The 24,115-nt window shown below is 39.3% G+C and overlaps 1 protein-coding gene across 1 annotated transcript; it reads left to right on the top strand.

The window, feature by feature from the left end:
- Positions 1–10,183: 10,183 nt before the first annotated feature.
- On the top strand, positions 10,184–23,478 carry NMUR2 (neuromedin U receptor 2). The gene is made up of 4 exons (XM_068534556.1): positions 10,184–10,900; positions 17,605–17,689; positions 19,887–20,012; positions 23,183–23,478. The coding sequence occupies exons 1-4, from the start codon at positions 10,184–10,186 to the stop codon at positions 23,476–23,478; spliced, it is 1,224 nt and encodes a 407-aa protein (XP_068390657.1).
- The last annotated feature ends 637 nt before the right edge of the window (positions 23,479–24,115 follow it).

The raw sequence follows: 24,115 nt of genomic DNA, 5'->3' as shown, positions 1-24,115 counted from the left end.
TTCCCTCCTTCTTCTTTCCTTCATGTATATACATATCCATTTAACCAAGCTTGATTTAGTGCTCTTTATGCTTTTACATGGCAGCACTGTCCTAGCCATGGAAGTAGAATAGTAAGTAAGAGTGCCCTGCCGTTATTAATCTTAATGTCTTTACTGAGAAGGCTGACAGTTTAAAAAAGAAACTACAAAATCTCTTGGAAGCTACAAAGTATTTTCCTAAAGTATTATTGGAACTCACAAAAGCCCTGTGAATAGGTGATATAAGAATAACCCAAATTTTCCACAGAAGGACACGGAAGTACATCCATATAAAATAACTTGGCCAAGGACCCATTATGCTAAACATTCCTTAGATGGTGGAAGTGGCATTTATATACAGGTCCTCTGACTGCTGGGATTAGGACTGCTACTTGACTCTTCCCCGTTTTCTTCTCTGGTCTAAATCATGATGCTAGAGTCTTTATTGAAACCAATGACAAACCTCAGCTGGAGAGTCTGAGGGCGAACTAATGAAGAACATATATTATGTTGAAAAGTGCTGGCACTCTTGGTTTATATTCTTTTCCACTTCAACTGCTGTTCATACTGCTCTTCACAGCCTGCTTTGCTAAACCTGGAAAAGATTCTTTCTGAGGTATTTACAATCCCCCCCTCCTTGGTGTTGGTGTTTGACCCTGAGGACAGCCATCAGATTTATCTAAAAAGCAGATTGGCTTAAGAATTGTGTGTGTGTGTGTGTGTGTGTGTGTGTGTGTTAGAGGTGGGGAGGGGGAGAAAGAGATGGAGAGGCAGAGAGATCACAAGCTAGGGAGAGAACAAACTTGGTTAGAAATTGAAATATAAAGAAACTATCAATTTGCATTTTAACCTGGGCAAGTCAGTACCCCTTTCTGACCTTCAGTTCTTTCTTCATAAAATAAAGCTGTAAACCAGATAATCCCTGGGTGTCTTCCACTCGGAGAGTCAACAGTTCAAAATTCACTCTGTAAGAAACAACACTCACTTCTTCCTGTATCACCGCAGGCACTGCTGAGAACTTGGTGCAGAAATGAGTGGAGAAGTTTGAAAAACCCTACAAGCCCTGCCAGCTCAGCAGGACCTCCTCACTGTCCTCATGCCACATCCAAGTTCCCTGCACTAGAGCTCATACCTGGGCTCACAGGATCATTCCAATTAAAAAGGAACTATAGAAGTTATTTAGTCTAGTGTTCCTCACACTTTAATGTACCAACAAATCTCCTGGGAGTCCTGCTGAAATGCACACTCTGATTCAGGAAGTCTGAGCTGGACCCCAAGTTCTGCAAGTCTAATAAGCTCCCGTGTGACACTCATGCTACTGGTCTGTGGAGGACACTTTGAAAAGTAAGAAGCTCACTCATCCTTGTCTGATTTATAATCCTTTCCAGCAGCTCTGAGCAGTCTCCAGGCTCTCTTAAATATCTTCCCTGCTAGGAAAGTCCCTACCTCTCAGAGAGCTTCCTTTATTTGTATTCAGAGAATTCAGAGAACCATTAGAAATCTTTTCCTTGCTTTAATTTAGTATGTACCTGTTTGTAGCATCACTATTTGGATCAAAGAAGCAGCATTTTGGTAAGACTAAAATGTGAAAAATAAATTAACTTTTTTTTAGTCTCTAACACAGGCTTTACAAAGAACTTACAAAGGGAAGTTACAAAAATGTATATTTAGGGCTAATTATTTTTAGTCCTATCTTTTTGACCCAGGAATTCTACTTATATGTATCTAGTTATTGAAAATGTTTTCATTCCAGTTAACTTTCCTTCCTCCTAAATTTGGTAATATGACTATTACTACTATAATGACTTCTTCTACAACTAATACTAACAATAGCTAACACTTACTTAGCACTTACTATGTGCCAGGTACACATGTAAACTCATGATAGCAGTAGATACTATTATGTTTCCAGTTTCTCCAGAGGTGGAAATAGTGACTCAGAGAGGTTAAGCATTTTCTCAGGTCACACAGTCAAGAATGGTGGGCTTAGACACAGCAGTCCTGCTGACATTTTTTTTCTATTTCTATCTCCTGCCATCATCTCCACTGCCACCATTTAAGTCCAAGTGACCACCATCTCTCATTTGGACCACTGGAATAGCCTGTGCCCCTCATCTTCCCCATCTCCATTCATTTCCTTACTGTAGCCAAAAGAAATCTTTCTGAAGATCATATCATATTCTCCTGCTTAAAAGTGTCACTGGCTTCTTTAATAGCAAACTGAAACAAAACCAAAGAAAGCCCTTGGTATGGCCTATAGGTACCTGCATGGTCCCCAGCTCACAGCATAGGCCCCTGATTCAGTGGCCCCTACACTTCCTCCTAATGTACTAGACTGCCCCCCTCCCACCACAGGGCATTTGCACATGCTCTTTGCTTTGTTTAGACTGCTCTTCTCCCAATCCCTACCTCCAAAACTTCCTTTTAGTTGCTTCTCATCTCTGAGATCTCAGATATAGATCACATCTCATAGTTCTGTTAATAAAGTACCTCTCTTAGGTGACCCTGCCATAATTTTACATTATTTATTAGACTAGTTGATTAGTCTGTCTCTTCATCTGGATCACCCAAAAACCCTGCGTACTTTCATTCAAAATAATTTCCACGGTGATAAGCACACTGAATGGTGTTATCTACAAGTAACCCTGTTGTATAAATAGCACTAATACGGAAAATTGCCATCTACTTTATTCTGTGGACCAATTTATATCAGAACAATCTGGATATGCTTCTATGTGAAAGTTTGACAGGTTCTATTAACTTGAGTGCATAAAATTTTATTTTTTTTAACTTAAATCAAGAGGTCCTTTAAAATGTGAATTCCAGAGTTGAGTACATGTCAGCTATGGACTGATCTTTGTGTGAGTATGTTGTGTCCATTGGAATACTCTGTTTAAAGGTAGATATCCCAGAAATGCATGGCTCGGTAGTTCATGTGAGAATAAAATAACATTTGCTGCATGATAATTCTGACTCATGAATCAGGGCAAAGGCAATGGTTAGGTTCAGTTCAGGTCCCAACACTGATGATAATTAACTACGTGAGTTCATAAGGCATTTAACCTCTCTAAATCCTGGATTTTTTCATCTGTAAAATGGAACTAATAAAAATACCTCCTCATTGGGTTGTCTCAAGGATTGTATTAGAGAATTCAAGTAAAGCTCTTAGCTCATTTCCTGGCACATAGTTAATACTCTATCATGGAAGCTGGCACTGCTGCTGATTCTACTGCTATTGCTCCCAATGATAAGGATGAGGATAAGGATGAGGATGAGGATGATGTTATTTTCCCTCGAAGTGATGAGAAGCTTAAAGAAATGATAAGATTTTAAACACCTATCAGGGCAGGACATTCAGCCAGTGGGGGCTTTTCCCTACTTGTAAATCATACCACATAGTCTGGTGTTGACTTTCACTGAGTCCCCTTTTGATCTGCAGAGAAAACTGCTCTGGTTGCTGCTCAGGTATTCACCTTCATAAAGACAATTACTAAACCCTCCATTTGTTAGTGGTTTAAGCACCCTGAGTCATTTTCTGTTTCCAATCAATGAAAGTCATTGAGACTAGGGGACTAGAGCTGAAACTAACTTTATCTCCATCAAATAGTTTAGAAAGAAATCAACAGCTACCATGATTCTCTTCCTGGACACGTGACATCTCCTGCCACAGAAGCCCCCACTGACTTTCTGGGAAACTGTGAATCCAGAGAAGTGTCTGTGAAAATTAGGCTAAATCAAGGTCCTCTTCTTCTTTCTCTCCTGTAAACCTGTCAGAGTGCAGACCCACTGGGCTTTGTAAACAAAGGACAAGATTAGTCATCAAAGGTAGAAGGATTACCATATTAGCCAAATGCCATCAATAGTACGGAATATTAGTATCTTAGGGACCTTGGCCTTGGTGATGAGGAAACTCAGACTTTGAGAGATTTAGTAACTTATTTAGGGTTTACAGGTAACCCAAGACAGAGTCAAGACCATGATGAAAACATTCAGATATCTAGAAGTAATCATGAAATGGATTACAATAATTATATAAGGCAGCATAGATATGGTAAAAAATGAGATGTCAGGTCACCAGGGGGTATCTCAAAATCATTTATTAACTAAGCGAGTATTTACTGAGTGATTAGTCTGTCCAAAGCACCATGCTAAATACTGGTGATACTATCATTAGCAGGACCTGGGTCTTGCCCTTTGGGATACATGGTTGAGTATAATACTATAAACCAGGAGTTTTCTGTTAAGAGCCTGTTATGGGCTGAGTTTTGTCCACTCCAAAATCCATATGTTGAATTCCTAACCCCCAGAACCTCTCAATGTCATCTTATTTAGAGATAAGGTTCTTATAGAGGTAATCAACTTAAAATGAGGTCAACAGGGTGGGCCCTAATTCAATATGACTGTTCTTATAAAAAGAGGATATTAAGAGACAGACAGGGACACAGGGAAAACAACACGTGGCCATCAAGGCAGAGACTGGGGTGATGATTGGTGTCTACAAGCCGATGAATGCTGAAGATTGCTAGCAAACCATCAGAAGAGGGAAAAGGCATGGGACAGATTCACTGTTACAGCCCTCAGAAGGGACCAACCCTGCCAATACCTTGATCTTGGACCTCTAGACTCCAGAACTGGAAAACAATAAATTTCCGTTGCTGAAGCCACACAGTCTGTGGTTCTCTAATATGGCAGCTCTAGCAAACAAATATAGAGCTCAACAGTAAATATTTTAAGCTTGGTGGGCCATTCGGGCTCTGTCACAACTACTCAGCTCTGCCACTGTAACACAAAAGCAGCCACAGACAAAGCATAAACAAATAAATGTGATATTCTAATAATACTTTATTTACCAAAACATGTGACAAGATGTATTTGGTCTATGGACTGTTTTGCTGACCCCCACTATAAAGTCTTAAGATGAAGGCATGTAAAAGGTAAGAGAGTAGCACACAAAAGGGACACCTCATCCAGTCTGGAAATATAGGAGATGTCTTCTCATAAAATGTGTTGAATAAACTGAATTCTGGATGACTAACACATGTTAACAGAGTGAAAGGACATGAAGGTGGAGGGAAGACCACCTCGAGCAGAGGGAAAAATATACACAGAGGTTTGATGCTCTTTGTGGGGCAACTGCCAGCAACATAGTCCGGCAAGAGCATGGTGTATAAAGGAGACTTAGGAACTGAAGATACAGAAGAGGAGGAAACAGATCATGAATTACCTTATGAGTCACATTAAGGCAACCGAGACCCTTGAAGGACTTGAAGTAGAAGAGATATATGATCATATATGCATTTTAGAAACTTTATTCCAGCTACAAGATAAGATGGTATTGGAGAGGGAGTAAAGTAGAAGTGGGGGACCAGCTAGAAGTCCAGTAAAGAGATGATGGTGGCCTGGAAGAGGGAAGTGGTAGTGAGGATGGAGAATAGTGGATGAAATACACATATATACATATATAAACATATATATATATATACATATATATATTTGAGATATAATGGTTAATGGACAGGAAGATTTGCACATTGATCAGATGATAGTGGGTAAATGAGAGGGCAGAGTCAATATGATACATAGGTCTCTAGCTTGGACAACTAAGCACATGGTAATTCACTCACTGAACAGAGAATACAGGAAAAGTGCAGCTTTAGTGGGAAGATGATGCATGAACTTGGTTTTAGACATGTTAACTTTGAAATGCACACTGGACACCAAGAGGAGATACTGAATAAGCAGTAGGATATATGCAGCACAAATATGACTGTTCACAGGAACTCCAAAGGTAAACTAATCCTAGTTTCCATAACCTGATAAAATATTAACAGATGGCCACTCAGCCTTAGTTGAGTGCCTTTAGTGACATGGGTGACCCATTTCTATTTTAGTCTGCTCCAAATGCTCAAAATCTTCCTCTTTATACTGACAACACATTGCTCTCAGTTCTGCCCTAGGAAGTGAATTAGGACAAATTAAATTCTTCTTCCATTAAAACTATATACTCTTAATAGTTGAAGGCAGGGATCATGTCTAAGCCAGGTTTCCTCTTTCCTAGGACAATAACTCCAACTCCCTCTACTATCCCAGTTGTCCTCAATAGACTATGCCAACTTATCAAGTCCCTCTTTAAGTGCAAGAGTCAAAACTGGAGCCAATACTCTTGGTCTGGCCTAACTAGTGTATAATAGGACCGATGATAATCTTCCTTGTTTTAGGCACTATACTTTCACTGATGTTATCCAAGGTCACATGAGCATTTCCTGACACGTGAGGGTGCCAAAGTTAAAAATTGGGAATGTTATGCCTCTTAACCAAGCTTCTGTTCGCACTCCAGAGTCTCTGGGAGATGTGTTCAAATTGCTCACATCTATAAAAGAAACACTTTCTTATAAGATAGTAACAATTTTCCTAATTACCTCTTCAACAAATACGATTGCTTCATAGCCAGTCTAATTCCTACAATGCCTCTTTATTTATGATCCATTTACTGAGTACATTCTCAATACCCAGAACAGTACTAGATGTTAAAGGATGGGGAAAAGTCCTCCAGAAGGATGGGATTGAGAAGCTACACCCCCATGTCAGGTCTTCCCAACAGTTTTATCATTGCATTTTGAATGGTAGGATATTCCATATTATCCTGGAAAAAGATAGTGTTGTACAAAACTTTCTCTCCCCAGTCACAATACATACACAGCACAAAAAAGAAATAAGCTTTTGCTATTTAAAGTCACTGAGAGTTTGATGTTGTTTGTTACTTCAGCATAGTGTAGTCCAATTTATTGACTCAAAACTGGATATGGAAGTAAAGCACTGCTGTAACAAAAAAACTCTCAAATATATGGCATTAAATCAAAACTACAATGAGGTACCACCTCACACCACCATTAAAAGTCAGAATGGCCATCATTAAAAAGTCTACAAAAAACAAATGCTGGAGAGGGTGTGGAGAAAAGGGAACCCTCCTACACTGTTGGTGAGAATGTAAATTGGTTCAGCCACTGTGGAGAACAGTACGGAGGTTACTCAAAAAACTAAAAATAGGATTACCATATCCAGCAATTCCACTCCTGGGCATACATCCAGACAAAACTATAGTTCAAAAAGATACATGCACCCCTATGTTCATAGCAGCACTATTCACAATAGCCAAGACACGGAAACACGCTAAATGTCCACTGACGGATGAATGTATAAAGAAGATTTGGTACATAGATACAACGGAATACTACTCAGCCACAAAAAAGAACAAAATAATGCCATTTGCAGCAACATGGATGCGACTAGAGATTATCATACTAAGTGAAGTAAGTCAGAAAGAGAAAGACAAATACCATATGATATCACTTATATGTGGAATCTAAAATATGAGACAAATGAACCTATCTACAAAACAGAAACAGAATCATGGACATAGAGAACAGACTGGTGGTTGCCCAGTTGGAGGGGGTTAGGGAAGGGATGGAGTAGGTAGTTGGGGTTAGCAGATGTAAGCTTTTATATATAGAATGGATAAACAACAAGGTCCTACTGTATAGCACAGGGAACTACATTCAATATCCCATGATAAACCACAATGAAAAAGAATATTAAAAAACAAAGAATGTATATATGTGTATAACTGAATCACTTTACAGTAAGAAACACAACATTGTAATTCAACTATATTTCAGTTAAAAGAAAAAGGCATGGCATTAGTCTAGGGGTGAGATGGTGGGCAATGAGAAAACTGTTATTAGCAGATGAGAGGATCCATATGGGGAGCTGATAGCGTGTCCTTTAGTTTGTAGGTCTCAGGGACAGACAAGAGGAGTCACATGTAGATCTGATGGAGAGAATACCATGTACCACCCAGAGTTCCTGGACTTTTAACTTAAAGCTGTGCCTGGATAGGCATGTTGAAGCATCTCTGCTGGGGCAGGGAGAAGTGTATTCTTCCTGCAAGAAAGAACACAAGCTAAATCTTTGGTATCCAGAGGGGCAGAATGTACAGTCACTAATTCTGTCTGCCAAATACTGTTGGTTTTCTCTTCCTAAACACATGGTAAAATTGTTCTTCTTATCCTTTTTGGGGTTAGGAGTGGCCATGTAATTTGATTTGGCCTATGAAATGTGATTGGTTGTGATATTTGTCTTTTCCAGGCAGAAAATTCAAGAGCCAAGGTCCCCTTTGGGCATCTTCCTTTGGGGATTATGGAAGCATAGGTTGGAGCCTGCATCCCAGCGTGAGAACAACGTATAACAGAAGCTACTAGGCAACCCTGAATGGATAGGTAGAATAAGCAGGAAATAAACCTTTGCTTATTTTAATACAATAAAATTTGGGAATTTTTGTTACTGAAACATAACTTAACCCAAATGACTGATATACTATGTGAGCTTCAACAAGCCCCATAAGTGTGTGCCTCTGTTTCCTCACCCGTGATGCAGACATAAAAAAAGAACCTACCTCATAGAATTATTGTAAAGACTGCATGCGCTGTATGCCTAGGAAGAATAAGTGCTTAATAAATATTAGCTACTGTTTTTTTTTTTATTTGAAAGATTTTCGCAGATGACACTGGTACCCCCATATCACATCCCCTTGGCCCACCTGATTTCAGCCACAGAGGGTAGCCCTGTGTTTGCTCAGACTTACCTCTGCTGATAAATTCAGGCTGCATTTCTATTTTCCACCATAATATGGAAGCCTGTTCAATCTATGGGCAGAAACAGTCCAGAGACACTGGGGAGTTATTGGCCCCAGGAGCAACCCTCCTGCTCAAAACCCTCCAAAGATTTCTCTGCAGCTTGAATCAGATGCAAAGTCCCTGCATTTTGAATAAGATCCAAACTCTTTATCAAATCCTAGAAAAATTTATATAATCTGGTCCCTTCCAGTCATTTCAGTCTAAGCACTCATACTCTCCTGTCCACTCATTAAGTTCCAGCTATACTGGCCCTCTTGATGTTTCTGAAACACATCAAACTTGTTACTGCCTCAGGACCTTTGCACTTGCTATAACTTCTGCTGGGAATACACTTCCCTCAGCTCTTTGATGATTGACTTTTCGTCTGACAGAACGCAGCCCAAATGACATCTCCTGAGATAAATTTTCTTTGACCATTCTTGATAAAAGAATGCCTCCAGTCTCATGTTTGTAGGTCCCTCATCCTTCTTTTTTCTTTACAGCAAAAATTATGATCTGAAATTATATTAATTCATTAGTTTGCTTGTACCTTTTCACAATTCCCTATTATAAGAAAAGTTCCATGTAGGCAGAGACTTTGCTTGCTTGTTCACTGATGTTTCTACAAAGCCTAGAACACTACCTGGTACACGGTAAATCCTCAAGAAGTATTTGTTGAATAAAATAGAATGAATGAATCTCCAATTTACAGATAAGGAAATGTGGCTCTGAGAGTTGGAGTAACTTTCCCAAAGTCTTACAGCGTTTCTACAGATGTCCCTGATTCTAAATCCTACTGACTTTTGCAACAGCAAGGTACTGCCTAAAGAGATTGAAGTGTCAGACAGCAGGCAGGGCGAGATGACATGCAGGTGTTGGATTCTATCGTGGACACAATCAAAACCAAAAAGGCATATTGATCACATTTTCCCCAGGGAGCCCTGAATTGCCAATGGAACAAGATAACTTGAGAAATCTATTGATCTCCCATTTTTGTTATGCTGTACAGGTGACAAGGATCAATGGAGATTTGTACTCTTCTACCCATGACCTTGCGACCTAAATTTGTATTTCCACCCAGATTCCCAAAACTCTGCAAAATACACAGCTCCGAGTGCCCACACCTTATTTAACTTAGTGTCACCGTCTGTGACAGCTCTGCTTTCCCAGCTCCTGCCAACTCAGAGAAACGTCTCCCTCTCGTCTCCTGCTCCCTGCATAGGAAGCTAGCACGCCCCACCCAGCTGTCCTCTTACTGAGCGTCTGACACACACATTGGCCCACAGCCCGCAGAGGGGCGGGGCTTCTGTCTCGGGGGCTCTTCAGAGGGGGTCTGAGGTCTGAGCAGCCCAACGTTGCTGAAGCACTAGCCCTCTCCCGGCCTCCTTCACTGAGCCTGTGCTTTCCTGCCTGCTTTCTCTTTTCTTTCTGGCTCAGCTTGGGACAGAGGATCATTCCAGAGGAGGCTCAGGTCTTGGATTTTAACGGCAGTGATGGAAAAACATGAGAATGTTTCCTGGATCCACCAACAGGAACTGGAAGATCTATTCAAGAAATACCTGAACAACACTGACGACTACCTAGCTTTGCTCTGCGGGCCTCCACGCAGCCACCTCTTCCTGCCGGTGTCTGTGGTGTATACTCTGATTTTTGTGGTGGGGGTCGTTGGCAATCTCCTGGTGTGCCTGGTGATTCTTCGGCACCAGACTATGAAGACACCCACCAATTACTACCTCTTCAGCTTGGCTGTCTCCGACCTCCTGGTCCTGCTTCTCGGGATGCCCCTGGAAGTCTACGAGATGTGGCGCAACTACCCCTTCCTTTTTGGGCCCGTGGGCTGCTACTTCAAGACGGCCCTCTTTGAGACGGTGTGCTTCGCCTCCGTCCTCAGCGTCACCACGGTCAGCGTGGAGCGATACGTGGCCATCCTCCAGCCGTTCCGCGCCAAGCTGGAGAGCACCCGGCGGCGGGCCCTCCGAATCCTCGGCATCGTCTGGGGCTTCTCTGTTCTCTTCTCTCTGCCCAACACCAGCATCCACGGCATCAAGCTCCGCTACTTCCCCAATGGGTCCTTCGTCCCGGGCTCTGCCACCTGTACGATCATTAAGCCCATGTGGATCTACAGTTTCATTATCCAGGTCACCTCCTTCCTCTTCTACATCCTCCCCATGACAGTCATCAGTGTCCTCTACTACCTCATGGGGCTCAAAGTGAGTATCCAAGCTGGCTGCAACCGTTATGGCAGCATCCCTTCTTTTTTCTCTTACTCAAAGTTCAGAGAAACATTTAGAACTGGAGAAGTTCAGAATTGGAAGGGAGCATAGAGAAAAATAGGATGAGCTCAGAGGGGAAACTCAGAAGTTAAAGAACTGGATTCAAATTGGACAAAGAGTAACCACAACTATAAATCGTTTCCTTAACTCACCTTCCATTGTTCTTCCCTCTATACCTGTGCTTCTCAAACCTAGGTGTTCCTACGAATCACCTGGAAACCTCTCTATGGGTACCCATGGGCAGGTCCTTCCCTCCAGGAAAATCTGATTCAGTAGGTCTAAGGTCGAGCCTCATTTTAAATAGCACAAGGTAGCTGCCCATGGAGAGACTGTTTCACACCCTGCTGTCTCTTTCCTGCCCTTACCTGCTTTGCCTGCATTGAAATTTTCCTCTGCACCAACTTGGTATGAGTATAAAATAAACTATCCCTGCCTATTTTATACTCCAAGACAGATATAGTTTTAAAGTCAGATCCTTCCTTGTGGTTGCTTTGATCCTTTGGTTGAAATATCAGATTAAAATGCAAAAATATGGCCTGAGCGAGATCAACCTGGACTTCCTTTGAACAGGTGGAGATTGAGGGACGAGGAATTAAACAGAGTACATGAAATAGATTAGAAGACAGTGTGAATAAGAGATAGCTGGAATTAATAGAATATTATTACTTAGTTTGCAACATTTTATAATTAGAGCTTTCTCTCCTGTGCTCCTCATGGTAAACCGATTTCTTTTCTTTTCTTTTCTTTTCTTTTCTTTTCTTTTCTTTTCTTTTCTTTCTTTCTCTCTCTCTCTCTCTCTTTCTCTCTCTCCCTCCCTTCCTTCCTTCCTTTCTTCTTTCTTTCCTTTCTTTTTCTTTTTTCCTGGATCTGAATTGTCTGAAACTGTTGTTTTGTTTTGCTTTTGATGAAGGTAGGAGTGAGTCTATATGATTCCTTTCCTGGTATATTCTGCAGCCAAATTCATAGAGATGAAATCTAACTGTGACAGTTTTATACCCATTTAATGAGGTAGGTTGTGTAGGAAATAGTCATGAGACTACTTAGACTCCCAGGTCTGAAGCTCACATATAATTTGCCTTTAGGCAAAGCCCCTCAATTCTTTCCTGGAGTTAGGTTTTACATTTATAAAATGAAAAGGTTACATCAGATCATATCTAAGCCTCCTGATAGCTCTAACAGTCTGTGATTCCTTAAAAAAAGAAAAGGAAAATCTGTGAGTGGGAGCAATGTGAATTATAAATGAAAGGAAAACAAAGCAGACATCACATTCACATCATATGTACCAAGATGGCTCTGATACCATGTATTATGTGATAATTAATATACTCCCATCTCAGTGCATCTCTGAGAAAGGTGTGTGTCAGAAACGAGTGTTCCACAGATGGTCCTTTCAAATAAATACTGTGCCTAAGCAGAGTCACAATGCCTAAGGAGAAAGAATAGAATTTAAGTACAACAGATGACTGGACACAGGAATAAATCTAATCAGGTAGAGTTATGCCAGTCTCCTGGAGGGCTGGACACTACAATTCCCAGAGACATGTGTCAACCCAGACTAGCTCACAGTCATCATGTCTTTAGAAAGCCCTGTGTATCCAACTGTGGGGGGGAAAGGACTTCTGCATGATTCCAAATATCATAAGCCCTATGAGAAATATCCATCCCAAATTTATCAATACCATCTCTTCAAACAGCAAACAATCGCTTGCCTTGGGTCAATTTGGAGGAAATATTTAACTGTGAATAGGAAACACATTTCCCCCTCCAAGCAATTAATTTAAGTGTCACTTTGTTTTGTTGTCATGAATCTACAGCTACCTTGTATCAGGAGCTAAGTGACAGACAACAGCTTAGAAACCACCCTAGTTTGCTTTGTGTATGTAGTGCAACTTACAGCATCCTATTCTCAGGAAGGATGAGGTGTTACCCAGAGGACACCAGGAAAGGAACTATCTGCTTAGAATGTCACTTCTATAGTAACATTTAATTTAAAGACCTCTAGACTGGGAATCAGAAGTAGGCCTTAGTCTGTGGCATTGGTCTCAAGGCCTTTGCACCTTTTGCTCTATTTTCACCAGAAATGTTCCTTCTGTCTACTACTGGAATAGTTTTTGCCTTTCTAACTCCCACTGATCCTTTAAATCATACTTCACTCACACTTCCTCCAGGAAGCTCTCCCTGATTCCCTAACTACCTGGTCCCTCTCTAGGTGCTCATGATTCTTAGTGATTTCCCACCATTGCATTTATCACAATTTATAATTCTATATTTGTGGGTTCTTTAACTTCCTCCTCTCCAAGTAGACTGTAAGCTCAGTGAATAAGTGAATGAGGCTAAATTATTTCCTTTATTGCTGGACTTCAGCTTCTCTACCTTCAACATGGGAGACTTGGAAACATTGTCTCAAAAAGCCTTTTTGATCTAAAAGATTTTTGAAGAGATTCAATCAATTCTGAGGAGTAGTGATTCTCATGGCAAGTCTAAAGTTATGATTGACTGTGGGCCCCACTGCCTTCAGAAGGCAGAAAACCAAGACTGATGTAATCCCAGGACCAGGGAAGAAGCAGGGGAGCAATATGTATGTTCAAAGCTGAGCAATCAGAGCTGCTTCATCGTTACAGGACACAAGTGTCCACCAAGCTGCTCTCCAGGGTTCAAACATAATGGAGTTGGGAAACAGGCAATCCCAGGGCAAGTTCCTTCCCACCTGGGAAGCTCTCACCTAGTCCTTGTATCTCCCACATGCAGCATTAAAGCTGAAGAGGATGGATTATGAATTGTAGCAGAATTCAGCCAGGACAAACAGGGTTGGACTGATTTTTTTTTTTTAATAAACAGATTTTGTTCCGATTATAGAGATATTTACACAAAAGCTATGATTATATCTTGGAATCCTAAAGCTACATAAATGAATCACAATCTATATAAATGAACAGCTGGTGAAATGATTTTAAGCAGTATAGATAACTGATCAGGATTATATATCAGTCTGAATGATAATCAACCTCACGTCTCCCCTTCACTTTTTATCTTGCATAAAAATAACTAAAAGGAGTGAGGTAGGAAGTGTTCTGAACTTCCTATAGAGTGATGACAATTTTCCTCTCCTATTTTTGTAAGTTGACTTTAAAAGTGCTTAGGGGTGGGTGAGAATAATTAATGGATAAATATCTACTCTACCAAACATCTGAAGGGAAATGAAATTACTCAACAAGAAATAAAGCAGCATTTAATATTGGCTAGACAAACTGTTTGGATTCTGTTCTACTATGTCAACCCCTTCAAATTCTGTTGGAACAATGTATAATATGCATAAATATTCTGTTTCTGACTCTTCTTCTAGTTGGCTAGTTGTGTCACTGTAACCTAAGGAAGCTGAAATGTAAGTGATGATTAATAGACACATTATTTTTCTTTTCAGTGCAAACCATGCTGTATAAGAAGCCGGTTCATAAAAAGATTGTGTGCACCATTTGCTTGCTGTTTGATTTAAGGAAATTTTTCCCTGGGGTGGAGAAATTCCCAGTGAGAATTGTTAAACCCACTGAAGAAGTGACTAACAGATCTTAAAAATCTTTCATTGTTCTTGATTATGGACTGGAATCAAATAATGGAATAACTATCTTGTAATAAGGACAAAATTTTTTAAATGGTATGAAATCATTAGAACATAATTGAAGATGAGTTAGGAAGATGTGCAGTTTGATGCATTGCTCTAACCTTCAACACCAGTGGTTTTCTTCTCAGTGTATCTGGATAGTTCTTTGTATCAGCACGAGTACAGCTTGTGATGAATGGTACCATGAGGAGAATTTCTAGAAGGGACTCAGTAATACACATGAGTGGGCCTACAGCTATAAATAAATATTTCATAAAAATACATTTCAAGTAAACCCAGGACAATAATCAGAACCACAATATATGAAACTTTTTTTTTTTTTGTCATGCTGTGCAGCTTGCAGGATATCAGTCCCCCACCCAGGGAATGAACTCGGGCCATGGCAGTGAAAGCCCGGAATCCTAACCACTAGGCAACCAGGGAACTCCCAGAATCACAATCTATAACTTACTGAGTATCATGTGCCAGCCATTGAGTTAAGAACTATACCTGCATCATTTTGTTTTACTATTATATTAATAACATCACCTTTAGTTCCCTCCCATTTGTTCCTAATAACTGCACGATATTTTCCCCTATTTCTTTCAAGTTCTAGATGACTCCGAAGGGTCAAATCTCACAGAACTTTAATCCCTCACTTTCTGAAGACACAGGTATATGTAGAGAGCACCAATATATCCAAGAGACAGATGGCCAGTTTTGTTAATCATCCACGTGGATACTTCAGGGCAGTGTGATGCTGAAAGCAACCTGACTTCTAGGAGCTTACATGTTTGTTAGAGACAGGATATTGATTTGTTGAACTTTGGAGGCAACTATTAATGATCTTTTCTTCCAAGTCTTATTTAATTTTAAATACCTTCTCTAAAATATTCTGTAGGGACTTCCCTGGTGGCGCAGTGGTTAAGAATCCACCTGCCAATGCAGGGGACACAGGTTCGAGCCCTGGTCCGGGAAGATTCCACATGCTGTAGGGCAACTAAGCCCGCGAGCCATAGCCACTGAGCACGTGTGTCACAACTACTGAAGCCCACGGACCTAGAGCCCATGCTCGGCAACAAGAGAAGCCACCGCAATGAGAAGCCCATGCACTGCAACAAAGAGTAGCCCCCGCTCGCCACAACTAGAGAAAGCCTACATGCAACAATGAAGACCCAATGCAGTGAAAAAGAATAAAATAAATAAATAAATAATAAATAAATTTATTAAAAATAAATAAATTAATTAATTAAATATTCTGTAAAAATGCCATCTAGCCCAGGAAGCTCAATGTGTCTTAGAGCATTCTGTTCCACTGTTGCACATAACCACACTAATTTCTTCTCTATCTTGAATTGAAATATGTCTCCCTATAATTCAATAAATTGATCCTAATCTACCCTGAGACTATATAAAACAGGTTGAATTTTCCTTCCACTGATGGCCTTAGTTTGTCAAGACTTTCTACATTGCTAATGAGGGAACTCCAGCTCAATCTAACAAAATATGAAAGAGAGCATAGACCTGAAAAATCCAGAGGGAGAGCTGGCTCTTGGGGAAGATTAATCCAGTAAGACACACAATGTCAGCAAGGACCTTAACTTTATTTCTGTTTCTTTGCTCTTCTTTCTATGGTATTGGTTTCAACCTCCAAATCTGCACAGCAGTCCACTGTTGGCTCTAAGCACATTCCTTATGGTGAGGAAAAAACCAAAAAGCTCCCTCTGGTAGTTCCAATAAAAGAGAAATGAAACTTTCACTCCTAAACGTATAAGCAAATATCTGAAATCTCACTGGTCTCAATTATCCAATCGCTGTGACTGAAGGATAGCAGCTAAGTTATCTAGGGACTAAACCTGTATATGGAGATGGGATCATTCCCACCCAAATTAATAACTATGAAATGGAGAAGGAGTAAATCCACTAGGAAAATCAGGGCACCATTGGTAAGAGAAGAGGAGAATAAATGCTGGAGAACCAATCGGCAAATATATACTATATTATCTTCTAGATATATGATGGTAGTTTATCATGAGACCTTAAAGCTTTTTTTATCTGGTTGACTATCCCCACAAATTAGAAACATATGAATTAAAGAGAAAAAATTCACAACTAGATGAATGATGTAGATCTTCAGTGGTATGTGAGTTCAGAGAAAGGAGAGGAAGGACAATGGGCTACAGTAGCCACAAAAGTCTTCCAGGAGTAGGTGGGACTTGAACTGGGCAAGAGAGATTGCATGTACAGGAAATGTTAATATTTGAAATTTTCAGATGCTACTTTAAGGATCACCATATCTTCCAACAAGGAGGAGTATATTTTAACATCTAAACTCAGAAACACATATACCCTTATGGGTAATATTTGTAAAGCAGAGTTTCCCAAATTGTGCTTCTCAAGATGGTACCAGGTGTTCCACTGAAATGAGTTGGGAAGGGTATTGTTTAGTCAAAGAAGCACTATCCCCTTTGAGGGTGGGAGATGTGGGATGTGCAAGGTAGGGGTGGAGGAAAGGTGATACATTGTCCCCCATGGAAATATGTAATGTCTGTTAGCATTTTAAGGCTCTGAGAAGACCCAAAATAAAGACTATAAACTTCATGAAGCAGAAATAATACCTGTTTTTGTTTTCTACTGCCTACCCACCACATGGCAGAGGGATGTCATTCTAATAGATGTCTAATTATTATTGAATAAATGAATGGATGAATGAAAAAGCCTATCTAACATTTTTTAACTTCAGAATTTCTTATTTTTCATGGAATATCTATTAATATGCTACAAAACTAGGGTTCTACAGAATGCATAGGATAAATGGTTGCCTGTAACTTGGCCACAACCATCTATCCAGTTGAGTTAGGTGACCTTGATCCAACTCCACCTCCAACTTATTGTTAAACATATTCTTACATGTTAACAAATTCTTACATTTCTTTAAGTCCAGTTTTTTGTCTGCACAATGAGTGTTAGAGTCACACTTCTCAGATCTTAACGGGAGGAAAAAATGTCTCCCTTTCTTTATATCTCTACATTTCTCTTGCAGCTGAAGAAAGACCAACCCCTTGAAGCAGATGAAGTAACTGCAAATATTCAAAGACCATCCAGAAAATCAGTCACTAAAATGCTGTGTGAGTCCTCCATTTTGTATTTTGCTTGTTTCTTAAAGCAAAGGAGTTATATTTGGTATTGATCAAGTGTTGCTGGTATCTGGATCAAAATTCTCCTGAAACGTAGTGTTATGTTCTGGTCTTCCGTGGCTTACTCAAGCATCTAGGACCTGTCTATTTTGTTCTCTTTTGGTTTTTGAACCTCAGAATAACACACTAAATCGCAACCATTGTAATACACTCTGTTCGATGCTTGGTAAACCATATCCACTCTAAGAGCCTTTAAGTATCTCTTTCCCCCCCTAAAATAAGCAGGTAGTTCTTAACCGATTTTGTGTTATGGGTTTCTTTAAAAATATTATGGAAACAGTGAATTCTCCACTCAGAAAGTGTACAAACGAACATACATCAAATGCTTTACAATCCATTTCAGGGGGATCCTGAACCCCCGATACCCAAGCTTGGACTCCATGGGATCTTTTATTTCCAGAATAAGGACATCTGGCTAAGAATACTTCTAAGTAGTCATTCCTCCTATGACATTGTATGATTTTATATAAATGGTACACTCTTTTATATAGATAAAATATTTTAAAACACATCCAGGCACTGATCCACACTCTCCCAAAAGAATGTTATAAAAATATATGATCCAACTGGTCTGATGAGATACCGATCAATTAGAGAAAGGAGGTTTATAATATACTTTCCAAGTCACAACGTGAAATTTGGAAGAAACAAATCCTCCAGGCTAATATGCATATGAAACACTCACTGTAACTATGTGATGTTTATGAACCAAAAAAAACAAAAACAAAAACCTGTAAGGTCACTGTATGTCTTTTCAAATCTACTAATCACCTTCTTGAAATTTTTTAGCCCCTGTTAGCACCTGACTTTCCCTACTAAGAAATCTAGTGTCTTCAATATTTCTCCCCATTTCTCTTTGATCATAATCTCTCACAAAAGGACTTGAAGTGTACTCACATTAAAATCACAATGATAAGATATACTGTGAACTATTTGCCTCTGGGGACAGAGAGTTTAATTATAACACGAATTAAATTTTTAACTAGAGGGAATTGTAGGCAGTAGTAAGCAGATTAGGGACTTTTTCTTGGGAGGTAAATTCAGAAGAATCTTCCAGATATTCCTGAAACCACATCATGCAGGCAGACAACTTACTCTGAGTATTTCAATGCCAACAGGAAACATATGTACTATTTACTATGGAAAACATCAAATGTGCTCTTGAGTACAGAGAATTGTAAAATGAACACCAAAATACCCAACACCCAGCTTTAAAAGTTATCACCTCATAGCTCATCTTGTTTCCTCTATATCCCTATCTCTGCTTTAGCCCCTACTAGATTATTTTGAGGTAAATCTCAAGCCTTGAAAGGAAAGGAAAGGAACGTATTTTACAACTTCAGGAGAGAAATAAACATACACGTTTATTTTTCTGGAGAATAAATGCCCCTTAGAGAAACTGTGGTAGCACCAATCTCTGTCTTGGGAGCTTAAAATAAGAAACTGGAAGGTGTAACTTCCTGTAAATCTGTAATCATTTCAAAATAAATGTAAAAACAAACATAAAGAAAGTAGAAGGGATTCTGTGCTCTAGCAGTTTATAATATAATAGACACATCCCCATCCCAATCCAAAGATGCTTGTATTATGCTCATGGTTGTTCGACCTTTCTCTTTCCTCTGACGCCTTACAGAATTTTAAATGATTAAAATCATAGAAACTTCTAATTTTTTTCTAGAAAAACAAGATAAACTCATACTATACTTCATAGTTCATTATTAATCTATAACTTTAAAGAACACCAAATTGCTTGAACACAATCATTTTACTTATATATCCAGTTTATGTGATTCCAAGTCTACTTGCAACATAATTTATTTTCCACAATAGAATGTTTTCAGAACTTTGAATACATTCAACATTATTCTAAATATCCTGAAGGAAACTTACATTACACAAGAAATCTTTTACAACCATATGGAAAACTGATTCTCAATCCTATAAAATTTATTCTTATATTTACATATTCTATGTAGAGTCTCTTTAGGATCTAGTTGGCCTTTAGCAATTATAACTTAACAAAGATGGAGGGGAAATGCTAGAAGGAATGGATGAATTCAGTGTGGGCACTGTATACCTATTCTTGCTTTGACTGCCTTTTACTCTCCCCTTCATCATCCTTTTCCAGTTGTCTTGGTCTTAGTGTTTGCTATCTGTTGGGCCCCATTCCACATTGATCGGCTCTTCTTCAGCTTTGTGGAGGAGTGGACTGAATCCCTGGCTGTTGTGTTCAATCTCATCCATGTGGTATCAGGTAAAATTTAGCTCATTTGGGTGTATCACAGGTGTCCAGGTAACTGCAGCTTCTTCATCTTGCTTAGAGTAGTAGGTTCTATCTGTATATACCAATTTATCATGGGGATCTGCCATACTGTAATGAAGACACTTGATTTTTATTTTATTTAAGTATTGATCAGGTATGTTACAGGTTCAAAAGAAATACACAATATTACTATTTGAGACAGTAGTTTATGAAAGACCTCAACTCTAAGCTTGATGATTACAGCAGGAAAATGGTCAAAGGAATGATTCCTTTGGTTTTCCTTTCAATGGCCATGTGATTTAATTGGTTTTTATTTATTAAACATCCATGTCCCTGAAATCCTGTATTGTCTTCAGCAAGTTTTAGGCCCTCATGAAAGCCAGCCAAAGGGTATTCATGGGGAATCAAGGTCTGCTTTTAGGCTACTTTAATGCTGCTTGTTAAGGACACCATAGAATATGAGAGAGAGTGGTTGAAAGGTTACTAAATCAGATGACCTGGATTTGCCTCTCAATACCACCATTTATATTCTTCTGAGTGATACGCAGAATATGGATTCCTTCTTGCCAAAATTTCCTCAACTGTAAGGTGGCAATAATGCCTGCTCTATATACAACACAGGCTGATGGTAAGAAGCAAATAAAATAATAGCTATTAAAGAACTTTTTAAGCTGTAAAATGCTATAGCCTATCTTCTACAACCATCACAAGTTTGTAAAGTAGATATTATCATCAACATTTTATGGTTAAAATACAGTTCTACAAAGAAGAAATGACTTGTCCAAAGACACTCAGTTGGCAAATGGTAAAAAACAAGGTTCAAGCATGACTCACCTAACTTCAAGTTCAGGGTTCTTTCCTCTAAAATAGAGCAAAGAATGGCCACCTGAGTCTTTCTTTTCAGTCAGTGTAACTATTAGACTTAAGTTCACACCACTTCTATCCCTCTACCTCTGCTAGTCACTGGATGGTTCTATGGGCTCTTTATCAAAGACATCATTAAGGAAGAAAGATTAGATCAATTTATGCAAGTTAAGCTCCAGATGTGCACAGAACAAAAACAATAGCTTTCATATGGATACTGAATACCATATATATTATCTATTTTCTACAAACATCTTTTTTGTACTCAGCAGGGCTTGTGTACAGTTTATACCTGGACATTAGGACTTTCCTCCATGTTAAACTATTTATTATTCTAGACAAAAAATCAAAAATGTTTATAGCTCTGATCTTTGTGGTTAGTCTGAGAAAATGGGAGTGTTTAAATAATATATACACTACTATATATAAAGTAGATAACAGATAAGGACCTACTGTATAGCACAGGGAATTCTACTCAATACTAGAGTGGATATATGTATATGTATAACTGATTCACTTTGTTGCACACCTGAAACTAACACAACATTGTAAATCAACTATACTCTAATAAAAATTTTTAAAAAATAAAATAAAATAAATTATTCTTTAAAAAAATTGGAAAACACACAAGATCACATAAGGCTTGATCTACACTTCTCCAGAGGCATCAAGACAACCATTTTAAGATTCCCAAGCTGTGCATTTACAATAACATTCTCCTGTTAAGATGTAATTTCTCCCTTCCCCACCTTGCCAACCAGATGATGTCTAAACCTCTTAAATGCTACCCCAGAAATGGCCCCAACTTGCCTTTTGACCCTCAAGTTATAGTATTTTCATTCATAAACCATGTATTGAATGCTTGTCAAACTGGTGAATTAGGGATTTCTGCACATTCTGCATTATTCTTGCACAATAATCATTCTGCCATAGCACACTGGTGCACGTTAAGCCTTCTACTTGCAGCACTCTCTCCTCTCTTCCCCAATATCTCCTACCCATTTCATGGTCTCGCTAGAGTCCAATCACCCCCATTAAATTTGTCATGACCATTAGAGTTCTTGTGTTTATGCCATTATGTGAATTTCCATAGCATGACTGTTGGTATCACATATTTTGCTCTTTTCTTAACAGATACTGTTTGGTATCATCCTTTTGTTAATTACTGAAGTTAGGCATAAATCTTGTTCTGCAATACTATTTCAAGTCCTTGGAGAACAAAGTCTAAATCCACTACCTTCCAATGTGCCTCAAAGCCATACAATGAGTTCAATCAGTATTCCTTTATTGAACAAATTAACAGTCTATAGAAATATTCCCCTCCTACACTCCTCCCTGCCCAATTCTGGCCACAGGGCATATGGCACTCTGAATGTCCTAAACTATATAAATGAGGACAACAATGAATGCGTTGAGGACAGAACCTATCACTTGTTTTGTATTCTTATTCTCAGCCCTTCTGTATCTCAATTTTATCCTCACAATAATCCAGGGAGGTGAGTTAAAAAGGTATTATCAGTCCCATTTTACAGAGAAAAAGAAATTGAAGTGCCAGTTCTGTCCAGGGTCACAGAATAAGCAAAGGCCAAGATCAGAAACTAAGTCCTCTGATTCTCAACCTTAGGCTCCCCTTGGGCCTCGAGAAAATAGAATAGGATATGGTAAGAAAGGAAAAGTGTATACCAAAGAAGAAAATGGCAGTGTGCAAGACATTTGGTGGAGAAAACAAATGGAAAAATACAAATATTCAATAAGGTTGGAAATAAGGTGTGAAGAGCCATCAAGGGGAAAGGCTAGGTAGGGAAAGGACATTGGGGAATACTTCTTTGAAGAGATATTTAGCATTTTAAGGAGTCTCAGCAGAGACTATGCCTTGACTGATTTACTATTCCTCCATTACTTGCAGTTTCAAATTATAGATTTAAGCAAAACTCCAATGAGTTAAAAAAACATCTCTCTTTCCTCTGATACTTAAGCATCTCTCGTTAATGCTATGGGAACATGTTCTTTAATTAAACAAGTGGGGATCAAAGGAAGTTGCCAAACATCTCAGAGAGATCCCATGCCAGCCTCAATTTTTCCAAGACTCTTTAATCTTTCTGGGTTTGATTCTAAGTACACAGGTGGTAGATCTGTTCAGAGCATTTTGTATTCCCAATTAGAGTCTTATATATATTATCACTTCCAAATGAGGCAATCAAAGGGATTCAAGACCTTTGTTAAATATTTATGCTTCTCCCTGTCATACCTCTCCCTCAATTTCTCCTTGGCATGTCTCTTAATCCCCTGCATTCCAGGTGTCTTCTTCTACCTGAGCTCAGCTGTCAACCCCATTATCTACAACCTACTCTCTCGCCGCTTCCGAGCAGCATTCCGGAATGTGATCACTCCTTCCTGCAAACAGCGGCACTCCCAGAACCACCCACAGGGGCCATCTGTGCAGCAGAACATATTCCTGACAGAATGTCACCTTGTGGAGCTGACTGAAGATGTGGGTCCCCATTTCCCCTGTCAGCTGTCCATCTGCAGCTCTCATTTCCCCACAGCCCTCTGTACTGGACAGGCACTAAGAAAGGAACTTGCAAAGAGTTGACATTCCTCTATGGCTCCACACTAGAGGGAGGGACATCCCATAATTTATGCCTTCCTATATGATATTAAGGAGGTAAAATGACCCTTAGAACTTATATATCCAATTCTAGTTTTTTTTTTAACAAATGTGAAAATTGCTACTTAAATCTAGATCTAAAATCCAGAACCTCCTGATTTTTAGTTAGCTTTCCACTATCTTAACTGCTTCATACCCCTTTATTAGTTCATGAAAAGAACATGACTAGCAAAGCATGGCACCTATACTTTGAGTCATTTCCACTATTGGGAATGGTTTGTCCTGTTATTCACTCTCTGAATCAGGCTGTCTTTCTTACAACCAGTGGTTCCTGTGAGACACAGAGGGAGACATGGAGAAGCTGTTTATATGATTTGAGGGGTCCATGCCAGTTCTTCCATAGCAAGCTATTTACCCTACTGCCTCATATTGCGCCATTATAATGTGATTTTTTGGAGTCCTGAAGCCTTTGACTTTAAGAGTCCTCTTGATAACACAGGAATGCTCTTCAGCACTATTATTCCCACCGTTCCAATCCCCAAGTCATTATCAGACATTCCTCACCAGGGATGGAATTAGATACAAGTTCCACTTAGAGAAGAATGGGAAGAGGGAGAAGGCT

This window comes from Eschrichtius robustus, chromosome 2 (genome assembly GCF_028021215.1).
Source record: "Eschrichtius robustus isolate mEscRob2 chromosome 2, mEscRob2.pri, whole genome shotgun sequence".
NCBI lineage: Eukaryota > Metazoa > Chordata > Mammalia > Artiodactyla > Eschrichtiidae > Eschrichtius > Eschrichtius robustus.
This window is presented reverse-complemented; position numbering and strand designations above follow the sequence as displayed.